At 29.0% G+C, this 14,231-nt stretch overlaps 1 protein-coding gene across 1 annotated transcript; it reads right to left on the bottom strand.

The window, feature by feature from the left end:
* Nucleotides 1–651: 651 nt before the first annotated feature.
* nAChRalpha2 (nicotinic acetylcholine receptor alpha2) lies at nucleotides 652–11,242 on the bottom strand. Its single transcript, XM_070647884.1, has 14 exons — nucleotides 10,627–11,242; nucleotides 7,918–8,045; nucleotides 7,824–7,850; nucleotides 4,148–4,208; nucleotides 3,994–4,083; nucleotides 3,894–3,923; nucleotides 3,691–3,836; nucleotides 3,610–3,622; nucleotides 3,518–3,524; nucleotides 2,827–3,415; nucleotides 2,694–2,740; nucleotides 2,366–2,520; nucleotides 1,246–1,358; nucleotides 652–1,143 (listed from the first exon to the last, which is right to left on the bottom strand). Exons 1-14 carry the CDS (start codon nucleotides 10,837–10,839, stop codon nucleotides 1,062–1,064), a joined length of 1,701 nt encoding a protein of 566 aa, XP_070503985.1. The 5' UTR covers nucleotides 10,840–11,242; the 3' UTR covers nucleotides 652–1,061.
* Nucleotides 11,243–14,231: the final 2,989 nt, after the last annotated feature.

The raw sequence follows: 14,231 nt of genomic DNA, 5'->3' as shown, positions 1-14,231 counted from the left end.
AAATGGAAACTTTTTACCCTCATACTAACCTGCTAAAACTTTCTCACTTGTACTCTTTCTTTTCGTTTGTTGTTACTTCAATACACATTGTTCATGTATATAATGTGCATTGTAAATATTCGCATATGAATGTGAATGCATAAAAAATGTTTGAACAAAATGGAACAAAAAATGCTTGAAGTTGAAGAAGTGTTGATTAAAGTGAGAAAGTTCAAAACAGTGACATTAGCGCGTTTTTGGCAAAATCTTTTTGAATATTCTTAGTATACTGGAAAGATGTACAGACCTTAAGATTCATAGGTGCACTTAGACCTTCAGTAGAATCCAAATCACTTCTTTGATGACATTACTACTAATAGCCTGCAAAGGGAAATTATGACCCGACTCTTTAGTGAATATAATTCAGAAAAAGGAGATGCCCATGTTTATTGAGTCTATGTATAATTATTAATTAAATGCTGAAGAATGAAACCTCTCCGACATAGAGTCACTGCGAGTCACTCATTATATATTCGTCAGCGAATTCGAACATCCAGCAAATTTTGATGTAGAAAATTCACCGAAAGAGTAAAACTTTTCGTAACACCCTTAAAATAGTTGTAGCGTGAGAAAAAGTTCATTAAAAGTTTTCTTCAGCAAGTTTTTTTTTCGTTCCATATTCTTTATTACTCCTCCGTACAATTGTACAATGAGTTAAATTTTCATTTACTTTCTTTATTTATGTTTATGTTTTACAATTGCATTTAAAAGTAAAATAGTTTTATTGTGTTTCATTTTCTTTTTAATACTTTTGTTATGAAAAAATGGGGAGAAATCTCCGTTATTCGTTTACGTTTTGTAATAAACATCAAATTTAATGTTAACGATTGTTTTTATATAATTTAAAAAAGAAGAAGAAGATATTTTCTTCCAAGAATTAACAACAAAATGAATGTTGTGGCAATGTGATGCTCGAAAATGTATGACAGACACAACCAGCATAAAATTGAGCACAAGATTGACTAACTTGTGACTTAATGACGATATACTAGTACAGTAATAACGATGAACAAAACCATACTTTAATGATCCTTGACTGTTAAATTGAATATCTTTTGCGCGATAATAGAGTATTCAATGTCAATTGGTTTAGTATCGTCGTATCTGTTTTGCGGAAGAATGAAAATGAGAGAAAATAAATGAATGCAGAGTGTTAAATGAAAGGATGTAGATTTGTTTAGACAGATAAAAATAGAAAATACTTACAATGCTGGTGCCTCACAGAGAATTGCAAATGTGCCAAATAGTGATGCCATAGTAAAGAGCCATAAAAATAAACGGTCCAATACTAAAGCCACAAAGCCCCAATCTGCGTCTTCCTGTTCGTTTAGATGATGATGATGTTTCCAACATTTTCATTGTTAATATTTTTTGTTATTTTTAATACGTTAAGTCATCAATAAATGTGATAAAAAGAAATAAAGATTTCAGCATGAATTTTAGGTTTAACTCTTGTTTAACAAATAAATATTTGACTATATTTGATTTTCTTTAAAAACAAAAAAATTGTGAAGAATAAAGAAAAAAATGGAAATTTATTGTACTTGCTTTATGCTCAATTTAAGTGTGTGTTTTAACACAATTGAGTTTCATTTTCACATAACAATAGAAAGAATGGAAAACAAATAGAATCAGCAGCAGAATTTACGTATTTTTTATTATTTCCATTTCATTTTACTGTTTGTTCTTGTTAGACGTTTCAGTCTCTGCTAATGTTTTTTGTGTCATGTGAAATGAATGAATATCGTGTGCCATAAAATAGCACCTATTTACAATGCGGTTTTTGAAGAAAATTGTCTACACAATGATGCAGTTGTAGAATTGCATTGGTTTAAAAATTTTGATAGTAATGCACTGTACATTGCATGACTGCAATCATTAGAGAAATAGGGAAGACTCGTAAAAATCATTTCATCACTGACAGTGTTGTCTAAAATATGTGCCGCCGAAATTATTTGGAAATATCATGAACCGTATGCATGGTTTAGGTTCACCATCAAAGTGTACTGTTGTATATAAAGTTGGGACAATAATGATGTATGCAGAGATAATTTGATAATTAGATTTTAAATTATGGAATTTAATTTAAAGTATTTTGGAAAGGAAATAGCGAAAATAAGAAAATTTCACGATAAATCAGTTCTTTCTGTACAACTGATGAAGAAAAGAGATACATGCAAATAAATTTACGGTAATGACATTAAATACCGCAATATAATAACAATAATAATAAAAGACCTTCACAGCAGGGAACAAAGAAGATAAAATAAAAGAGAAAAAATGGCAATTTGCATTTAAATTTTTTTTCTTCTTGCATAACACTTACGGCATTAAACTCATCCTGACGTTGCATGTGATGTTGAATGAACATGACATTATGAATAGCTTTTTCTAATTCAAATGGATATTTTCTTTTGGCACCAACATCACTCAATGAGTCATCTAATCCTGATGATATTAACGATGGTAGTCCATTATATCCTTGATAGGATTTGTTGAAATGAGTATATTAAATATCAACGGGTGGGCATTTGTAGAAAATGAAGAGAGAAGCAAAAAAGTGTGGGAAGACAGGCGAGAAATGATAAGAGCAGAAAATTAAAATAAATTTTTACATATACAAAAGTTGGATATTTGTCTTTTCTTGTTATTACCTCCACCACTTAATCCGACACCCAACGATCCAACTAATCCACTGAATCTGATGTTTGAATGATAGACAAATATTTGAGAAGAAAAATTAGCAAGTAGAGAATAAATTTCTGATATTTGCCAAATCAACATTACCTATTTGTAGCCATTGTAGAGTGTAGTCCGTTGCAGCCTGGACGTCCTTGCATAGCTCTTATCGAATCGGGTGAACTACATCCCGAATTGCTTTGGAATTGTGCATTCAATGCTGCATTGAATTTCGATTTTTTGCTTGCATTCTTGCTGGCACCCTTAATGCCATAATTAATTTTGTTAGCTGCCAACTCCTTAAGCAAATCTTTTGGCACCCTCATCAACAAAAGACGAGGGAGTGTCTTTATGAAAAAGCTTCTTACCCACGGAGCCATTTTATGTGTTGAGGGTTTGCGGTAATGTATATTTAGTATACCGATTGTGACAACGACACTTAGACCAACTAATATCATGGTGAATAGGAGATATTTTCCTAACAGTGGCAGTGCGAGAGACGTTGAAGGTATAATTTCTGATATAAGCAAGAAGAACATCGTTTGCGATAGTAAAATGCTAATACATAATGCAACTTTTTCACCAGAATCAGCTGGCAAATAAAATACAAGAACTGACAAGTATGAAATTCCGACACATGGAATGATTAAATTGACGGTGTAGAAAAGTGTTTTACGACGTAATGTTATGTTGAAAACTAGAGTATGTGAGGTAAATAGATAGAATAATAAAACGAATGCAAATTTTTAATACTTTATAATCTCATTACAGCAATCAACGTATAATTACTAGTACTTACATATATCCTAATATAATAAAGTGAAAAACAAAGAGAAAATAGTAATTATGGAAGGCTGTATTGTTAAAATAATTAAATTGCAATGAGCTTACCAAATAGGCTTCACTAAAGTTGAAAATTGAAAGAGGAATTAAAATATATTTACATTTACATTAAAAGTATTTAATCCTCACCTGCAGCATGGGTAATATTTTTCGTGCCTTTCTGCAGGTACCGCAAGAATATCCCATTCAACGGATGGATAGAATTCTCGCAAATCAATTCCTATCTTAACTATATTTACAGATGTATTAACTTGATTCTTGTGCATTAAATCTATCTGTAAAGGATTTTTAAATTAAAACTTGAATACATTAAGATCACAGAATCAACTTACTTGATTTCCATCATACGTCCAGGATCCAAACTAATGAAATTCATAGAGTATTATTATAATTTCTTCTACAGGTAAAGTGATATATGTATAAAACACCTACCTTCATGAAGCATGTTTGCTGGTCAAACGGGAAATATCGTACATCAATTTCACACGAAGATTTGAAAATTGCAGGCGGATTCCATAGAACCTAAATATTTATATACGATAACATAAGAATTTTGAAAATAGATAGCAAAATAATTTCAAGGTACCTTGCCAGAATAATGCAGAATGGCTTTTGTTAGAGTTGTTACAACATATTCACCATCAGCACTGAATAGTTATGCATGAATGTATTTATACAAGTTGATGTTCGTGCATATACATGAATGTATAAGAGAGAAAAGAGAAAAAGAGCACACAACGGTAACATTAAATGTAATTGCATAATGACAAAATTTATGAGATTGCAATATATGTCATCCCTTACGGCAATTTTATTATGGTAAGTGAGATAGGCGTATTAAATGCTTTTTTGTATGCATCATGAACGCATTGGGCTTTTTTTTCAGAAATGGAAATTGAGGTTTAAAATTCGTTTATGAAATATCTGTTATATATTCAAGCTCATTCTGAACAGACTAGATAACATTTACATTTCAATTTTTCACAATAAAAAACTAACCAACCACTTTTTATAACAATCACTATATATAAAGCTTAAAGTGAGGTAGTGAGCAAACAATAAAAAAAATGTTGAAAATTGAAATAAAAAGAGAAACGTAATGCAATTAAAAAGTTTTACAATATTTATTTTAGTATAGTAAAAGTTTCTGTGCTTTCAGATTTCACATTGTTAGGCTTTGGCTCGACGTGAATTATAACAAAGCACACAATCTGTCCACAACATAATTTCTGATTTTCCATTCCCTTTTTTTCGTATAACGCGCTGTAGGTCAGAAATATAATCATGTGATAAAATATTTACTTATCATTATATGAGATCATATAAATGCAATATACATATACATACAACAGTACAGATAGGAGCAGGAGATGGCATCAAATGTTAATGCGAATAAAGCATGTGTCCACATGAGAGCGAATGGTTTAACGAATGAAATTTACTATTCATCAGATTTCTACATTTCCTATTATTACTCACAATAATATAACTCATCTTCATGTTTATTTTGTAAATAACGTTTTTTTGTGCTTATCTACTGTACTCAATCATATTAAAATCTAAGTTTACTAGAAAAATGTGCACTGCATATGGATACATTCATATTCACAACAGTTCCCTCTGGATATATTTATGATTTTGAATATTTGTATGCTTTTATTGCTCACACTTCTATCTGTCTCTGTTGCTGTGTGAATAAAACTCTAGATTGTCGTGTTGGCATTTAGAATATAGTTTCTAGGAGTCTTTATGTGTCGATACATATAAAACTTTATACTAGATTTTCATTTGTCTTTTGTGTTAAGAAAAGATTATGAGCTATCTGCAGAGAATTTGGAACAATTTCGAAAAACATTTAATATTATTAAAGACTTTAACAACTTCAAGATGTTCAACTTTAAAACGGAATCAAATGTGTAAATTTAATAAATTTTTAAATTAATATCAAAATTAATTATTCAGTTCTGAGTTAATTTGCTGCATTAGTCTATGATATGCAATTTATAAAGAATCATGCTTGATTTAGAATAAACGGGATTATATTCAAAATCGATTGTTTAAATGTAAATGCATTCAATTCATATGTGAAAGCAGTTGTGCACTCTTGAGATTTACATTTCTTCGATAATTGTTTAGAAGTGCATAACTTAAATGTATACATTAAAAGCAATAAGTGCACATAGTGCTATGAAAGAATCTAGCGATATTTCAAAAGATTCCCATATGAATATCATAACTGACGCTGTTAAGTATTTCGAATCACATATAACGATGGTGAATGTATGGAAATGAGAAACGAAAATCCGAATCCAAGCATTTAAAGCACATGTCGTCTCCCGTTCAAAAATCATAGATATTTTCTTCGAATATAAATCATAAAGAGCAATGTGAAACAAGTGCTTCAATATTCAACCTTCTTTACTCCTTTATTCCATGAAAATCAATCAGACGCGATGAATTTATGTTTTTCAATTTTCCCATATTTTTGTTTTCGAAAAGAAGAACAGGAATAAAGTGAAACAGATTGCAATTCTTTTGTTTCTGTACATTTTTATTTCCTTTTTTCATATCGAAATGAAAATTGATTTTTCTCTTTTTATTATTTTGTATTTTTTCCTTCGATTTGATAAAATTCAAAGCAAAAGTAGAACATTGCTTTCATCACTTTTATGTACGAATGCCAAAAAAATTGTTTTCAGTGCTGCTATTCTGTGTATGTGAGAAATTTTTTTTTTTGCCATTTCAAAAAGGAACTCATTCAATTATACGTCTAGCAGAAAATCGAAAATTTAAAATGGGAAATGAAGAAATTTATATTTTATTCAATTTCTTCATGACAGCACATAATTAGACTTAAATTGTTTTGGGCCAAAACTTGAACTTTTTGTTGTTGGTGTTTATAAGATTATTAAATTTTCTTGATGATTTGACAAAAAGTTATTTATTCTTGATTGAATAATGATAGAATCAAATGGATCAAAGTTTGTTGACAGCTTATATAGAATTTATTATAGCAAATATGGAAATTGCTCACTGTGCAAACATTTCAAAACAATTTTTAAAGAGACAATCGTGTAATTTTAGGCACATTAAAACAATTCCTTTGAAAATCTTCATTTTCTTTTAATTCCATTCATCCATTACCCTCATTTTCCTTAGAAATTCATTAAGTTTTTTCAAGAGAAATCTTTTTATGTGATTCTTTTTACAAAGAATGATATTTTTATGCTTTCGTCTGCTCAAGTCACGTAGCCTCAGTGACCACAATACTTAAAACGTTTTTATATTTTTTTAATTCAAAAATAAAAAAAAAATTGTACTCAATTAAATCTTAAGAAGTTAGGTTGTATGTTCGTTTGAAGATATTTTCGTTAACAATAATTTTTAAGTAGTTCTGCAGAAATCATTAATAATGGAAAAAGAAACTTCTTGTTAGATTTTTATTGTAGCTAAAGGTTCTTAAAGTGCTCAAGAATAAACATCATATCAAACCTAAATACAATTTACTCTAAATTAGCAACACATTTTATTAAAATACTGAATGGCAACTAAATGAATGAATGAATCTTATAAGAGGGAAAAAATTAGGCAAACACAAACTTAACTGACTGTATTTTCGTTAAAAAAATTTCGTGGGTTCCATTTAGAAGAAAGAAACAAAAAATTTTATGCTCGATTTCGTGAGATACGAAAAGTGTTTGTACCGTCCTCATGGTACCCTTGTCATAGATTCAATGCAATCATGTTTCAGAAGCACAAAAGACATTCACGATGTTAGCAAAGGAATTAATGAAGCAAAATATTTTCCTTTTACAATATTTCTGATTACCCATAATTAATCAATGTTCGCGTTAAAGCGGGTATAGTGTGACAAGAATTATTAATACTTTTTATTTTTATTTTGTCCTTTCAAATGATTCTTATGAAAAAAACAACACAAAAGGAAATGAGAAAATGGTGCATGGACATAAGATGTTTTTTTTTGGAGGGATAAAGAAAGGAAAAAGTTTGAAAATGACTTTGATGAAAAATGGACTGTTCATTTATCTTAATAATTGATCTTTAATTAGTTTGTTTACACTCTCTCAAACGTAAAGTTTTTGTGAAAATTGGAGCATTTTTTTGCATTTGTTGGTTTTAGGCCTAAATACATTTTCAATTACGATTGTACAAAGGACACAATTATAATTAAATAAAATAGGAAAGGATTATTGCATTCTCATAAGCTCAATTTAGGTATAACATATCAATTAATTACTTACTTATTATAAAGCACAATATCTGGCAGCCTGTAATAAATGTCAGTATCATGACTTATGGTTTGTAGACTTTAATTAGTAGTACACTTTAACTCACCAAATATGCTCAGATGGCACGTATAGTTCAGTAACACCGCCATACTCCAATGGATCCCATTTAAACTTGTGATCTTGCCATTCATGCTCTAACCAGATGTTTGTTGTAAGAATTTGATCTTTTAAGTTCTGGAATTCGAAATAAATAATATTTTTTATTATTTCACCAATTTAAATTTCGACATATGAATTTTAATTGAACTTTTTGTTACATAACTACAGATTAAGTTAAGCTGTTTTATCCTTAACTATGTTTTTTTTTTCTGAATATCTATGTATATTTTACGTTTCTAAGTGTTAAACTTTTAATAAGCATGAAAGAGGAAACTTTTTCATTCTCTATGTGGTTTATTTTTCCTCATTCTCTTTTCGCTTCCAATCGCATCTCTTATGCATTTTTCATAGCTATCAAAGTAATATCTATTTTCTATTTCTCTCATTACCAATTCAAACCATTAATTTTCGATGAGAAAAATCTGAAATTGTAATTTTTGCCACTTGGAAAACAGTAAATGCATTAAAAGCTTAAGATTTATGTCACTTTCTGGTTCATTTTTAAACAGTTCAACCATAAATTTAGCTTTTCATTTTCCACCATTGCGGCTTCTACTGAATGTGTTGTATTGTATAAAAGCAGTAGTATTCGAGTAAGGCTTACGCTTTAAATATATGTACATAGTTTTTTTATTCTACTCGCTGTGCATGAACTTTTCTGTGTACATATCCAAAATCATATTTGAAGTACATGCAGTCAGATATATATTTTTGGCTCTATTCCAATAAGCCAGCCAAACTTAGAATTGTGTATGATATATTACAGACACACAGCATAGAAAAATGCAAAAAAGATAAAGATTGTTGTTGATGCCGCCTAAAGCAATTTTATGGAACAAAATATTTAAAATTCTATAGAAAAGAATGATTATAAATTAAAATAATATTGTCTCATTAACAATGTATCCCTAATTTGTATGTGGTTGAAATTATTCAATATTTTGTTATAATTTCAAATTATTATTATGCCATTAATAGAAAAATAACAAATCGACTCATGGTTATGTACTGCAGATATATATCCCTATTTTTCAGCACAAGTGCTTTCTGACTACCAACTACTAACAGCATCAAAAGCCACAATTGCAATTAAATTTTGTTATCATTTACGGATGATATGAATCATATATTACATAAATGAATAAATACATATATACAAATGTAAACATTACGATGACTGTAAAAGAGCCTGATCCAATTCATTAAGCAAAGAGTTGAAATTTTAATTAAAAAGTTTTCTACATAGACTCGCACTTCATACCGCCCTCATTCCCATTTCGTTCGTTCGTATGCTTTAATCTTGATTTCATTTAATAAATTTTCTAAATTTTTTTAATATCCCTTTTGTATCCTTTTTCAAAATAACTTTTGACATGTTTAATTTAATATGCTATGAATTTGTGAGTCATGAGATGATAATATTTGTTGCTGTGCATATGCAAAAAATAGGTTCAAGTGAAATTTATGAGATGACAATAGATAGAATTTCCAAATTATTAAAATTCATAAGCATAGGTTCTTTTCATAAGTTAAAGCCACAAAAAATCCATCAATCTTAAAATATATATCAAAAACCCTGAATTTCTTTTATGTCCTTAATAGTCCTTAATACTATGAGATATTTTTAATCTGATTTTGTTGAAGTAAATGACTTTATTGACTCAAGTGTGAGACTTCTTTTTATATTAAGATATTTTTTATGCCTTAATGGAACTTATTCCTTTCATTATTTTTATTCATTACTCAAGAGGTCTTCATTTCATACTTGTTGATCTTTCAACATTTTCACTCTTATTTGTTACATGTATTTCAATATGATTAACAAAATGTATTGAAAATATGTTTATTAATTTGTTGGTCATTAAGTTGGATAAAGTTTTTCCATTTTTAATTATTTTTGTATTCAACGATTTAGTTACATATCTAGATACAGAACAAGATTGTATACACGAAAATTCAAAACGAAACGAAAAATCAAAGCTACTTAAATAATTTTACATGGTCAGCATCCTGTGTGCCGCATCACACTAGTGTGCGGCAAAATTGCCATGAGCCGAATTCAGTTTGCGGTTCCGGTCGAGACTTACCACTAAGGTGTGGCATGAAAAATAAAAAGTTGCTCACCACTGATTTAGATTATTGCCCTTTATTCAAGATTATTTTTAACAGGAATAAATTAATCAATCTGGAGTATATTTAAGAAATATGAATGCACTCAAGCAATTGTTTGCTTAGCATATCAATATCAAAATATTATGTTTACAAATCTTGAACATAATCAAATTAATTCAATGGTGTGTATCATGTGATGATTTTGTGGAGGTTGTTATCACGAAGCCTCCAATAATGTTTATCTTTCAAGGAATGATACATCTTAATTTAACGCTTGTGTAAACAATGATTTTATGTTAATTTTTATTGTCAATTTTCACTTATTGATTGCTTTTTTGGTAATAATTTCTTTTCAATTCCCGACACAATTGTCAAAATTATTTTAATATTTTATCATCATTGAAAACAAATCATCATGTCTCATCCAAAGAATTTTAATAGACTTTTGATAACGTCTTCAAAAGAGACTTTGAAATATCTTTGATCTTTATGTAAGCATTGAAGATTGAAAATCTATCAAAAAACAAATCAAAATGTCACTCACCAGATCAATCAATTGTGATAGTCGTAAACCCAGCTTTACTAAAACTGTATCAGTATTGTTGCTTACAGGACGAATCAATCGATTATAATTGCTCAATAAATCATCATAAAGCCTTTTGGCATCCGGATTTGCTTCGATTCGTTGAATGCCAATAGTCAAAAGTGATGAGAAAATTATAGTAAATTTTAATGCAAAAATTTCTCTCAAATTCATTTTTGGTTTGTTGTTGTTCGATGCTTCATTTATCAAAATTATTTGATTTCACAGAATATTTATTGTCTAAACATATTTTTTAGCTTTTTTCACATTTACTATAGCTTAACTAAGATTTAATTGCGTTTCTTTAATTTTTTTTACTTTATTTTCACAAGAAAAACTTTTATTAATTCCAAAAAATCAAGATGAGGGAATTTTGACGTCAACAAAACTTTTTTTTTCCTCTCAACTTCAATTCATTTTATTTTTTCGCCGACAGGCAGCAGCTCTGTTGTTTTCCTATTTTTTTTTTCTTTCTTGATTATATTTTCTCGAATCTCTCACCCTCTATGTATGCGAGAAAATCTTTCTTTCTTCCACAAATTCTAACTTCCACAACATCCTCTTTATCAATTCATACTGATGCGGTGTATACAACATGCAGGGAGAGATGGAAAAGAAAAAAAGCATACACAACAGTATAGAGTTGGAATGCTTTACAGATATTTTTAAAATGAAAGAAAGAATGTACAATAAATCGATTTTGTTGTTGGCGCATGAGCTTTCTATATAAATCCTTAAAAAATAATGGAAAGTTAAAATTTCTCTCACAAAATCTGTTACTGGAAGCATCATTTCAACTACTCTATATCTCATTGGAATAGCTTAAAAATGATTTTTCTCATCTGCTTTGGGTGTGTTATGCTATGAAATATTTTCCTCTTATTCTTTCATGCTTAAAGACGTCAAAAGAATTTATATATACGAGAAAAAAATGTCGTTATAGGGTACAAAAAAAAGGAGAGCGCAAAGCAGTTAAGATGAGGAAGAAGAAGAATAATCTTGATGTTCATGTTATCGAGGCAAATAAAATTTTATGGAAAATACATTAAAAAGATGTTTGATTGACGTTTAGTATAAGAGTCCTCTACTGAACACCTAGAAAAGAAGATTCATCTGAAGAGGTCTTTAAATTTCTTTTCTTTCATGTTTTTATGTTGCCATTTTAATGCTTATGCAAAAGTAATCCACTTTTTTTTTTCTCACTGAGATAATCTTTAATATGATATGGACATATACTTATATAGCAAATGAAATTGATCCATCGATAGATTTACGACGGTGAAGAGATATAATTTCATCATTAATCCTGTTTTCTTACAAGATTGCTTTGATGTCATTCCATTTATTACGAGTATTCAGAGATTACATCTCCTTTTACTTTATTAGAATGTAATTAAAATTGTGAATTTAATTTAAAAATTTAAAAAATTCAGAATGTGGCAAATACTTAAAGAAATTAAGAAGAACGTAAAATTTGCTAGCTTGCATAAGCTTAATTTCAAAAACTGTATATGGCAAGAAAAGTTAGAAGATGTAGATTTTTCGAAAAAAATTTCTGGAATTTTTATAACTTCTTCTGTGGAATTTAATTCCTCCTTCATCCTCTTTCTTTTTGGGAGCGGCTTTTAAAATTCTTTAACCCAAAACCATGTTTTAGTCTACGTATGCTTTTAGATGATGGCAGGCAGAAAAATTAAAATAAAAACTTGTGTGAAACATTTTATTGCTGTGTTTTCTTTCTTTGACTTTCTCATTATATATATCTTTAATTTCTGCTGTAAAATTTTTCTTCTGCTTATCTGCTGAAATAATCAAAAGATATTTTTTGGCATATCAGATTGCAAAAGCGAGGAATTTCGAGACAGTTTATTATAGCAACTTTTTTGAATAATTATTTTTTTGGAAATAAAATGGGGGATTTTTGTGAACGCTATATGGGTATTTTCATCTTTTTATGATCTACATAAGATTGTTTTGTCAGATTATATTGTATATAATTAATTGTATCCTTAAGAACAATGAAATTGTCGATAGTAATTGCATGCAGATAAGAAAATTCTCTTTTGGGGTAGGATGATTAATTAAAATATAAGATATTAGCTCATGAGACTTTTTATGACAATTTTTGTTGTTAAAACTGGAAAAAAATAGGGGCGAATATCTGATTTCATTTAACTTCTAATTGATATATATAATACTAAATATCTTACTTGCTTACTTACTTCGTACAGATCATCTGTAATCCATGACCTATATCAATTGGCGTCTAAAACTTGCTCTGTCGTTAGCTGGCCTTTGTTAATTACCAATATCAAATGCACTATCTCTATTAACAGCTCTCGTGAATATCTAAAACAGACAGTAAATTCAAATAGTTAGTTTAAGTTTATATATTGCTTAGTTTTAACATGGGTAGTTGTAAATTCACATTGAGTAAGTATCATTTATTTAAACCAATGGTTAGACATAGGGTAACCTTAATTTTTACAATTTTTGGAAGTTTAAATTTCAATTTTACGGCAGTTTCTGACCCTTGATAGAAATTTAGCATGCACATTGAATATTCTATTGAATTTTTATTTCAGAAATTTCGAGAACTTTTTCTCTCAATTTCACGTATAAAATGTTATGCAAATGTTGAATAAAACAGCATAAAATTTTATTGCATACATAAATGAATTTCATGAAAAAGTTGTTCTCCTGTTTCAAATTAATACATATATATATATGCACTACTAAAGTTAGAGTGTGTGAAACAAAAGTCAACATCTGACACATTTTACAACACGATAATATTTATGCGAACTTTTCCTCTTCGTAATTTGCTGTAAGAAATATAAAATTATTTTAGATAAAAATATTTTAAAATTGGATAGAAGAAGAGTAGAAAAATTTAATGCTTTCTCTATTTGTGCATAATGCAATTTTCGTTGATTACATCATTCTGCTGTCGCATGCAATACATTGCTATATTTTCATTAATTTTTTTCTTTAGCATCTGTTTGCTTGTGTATCGTGCATCTTTATGTAATGTGCATTATAGAATGAGAGATGAAAGCACTTAGTTTTCCTTTTTCTGTGCTGTGGATGATAGGTTGATAACAAGTAAAAAGTGAAGGAATCTAAAGAGCATGCTATTTACAATTATATTGCGGTATTACATGATAGAGGAAAATTTAGTTTTTTCCTACAATTTTTAACTTTTATTCGAAGCTCTTCAAGTATATTATGTACACATTTTAGCACAAAAGCTGTAAATCGAAATCACAGAAAAAAAAATTCTTCTTTCCATTTTTACTATGTGCTTTTTACAATATACCACTATTACTGCTATTTCTATCACGCTGTGCATTCAACTATAAAATTTATTGAACATTTAAAATGTCGGCCATTAAAAGCTACCCTAACAATTCAAAAAAAGAAGAATTGAAAGAGAGACGAAAAAGAGAAGTTTCATTCACATGATGCATTTGAACATAAATTTGATGGGTGGTGTGGGAGACAGAGCAAAAAGGTTTAAATTATTCATGAAAATAGAGATCGATGCATGAGGGCATGTCGGTTGG

This window comes from Chironomus tepperi, unplaced genomic scaffold (assembly GCF_022539635.2).
Source record: "Chironomus tepperi strain 1889 unplaced genomic scaffold, CSIRO-AGI_Ctep_v1 contig_376, whole genome shotgun sequence".
In the NCBI taxonomy this organism is placed as follows: domain Eukaryota; kingdom Metazoa; phylum Arthropoda; class Insecta; order Diptera; family Chironomidae; genus Chironomus; species Chironomus tepperi.
Note: the sequence above shows the minus strand (reverse complement) of the source record. Positions and strands in the feature narration are given on the sequence as shown.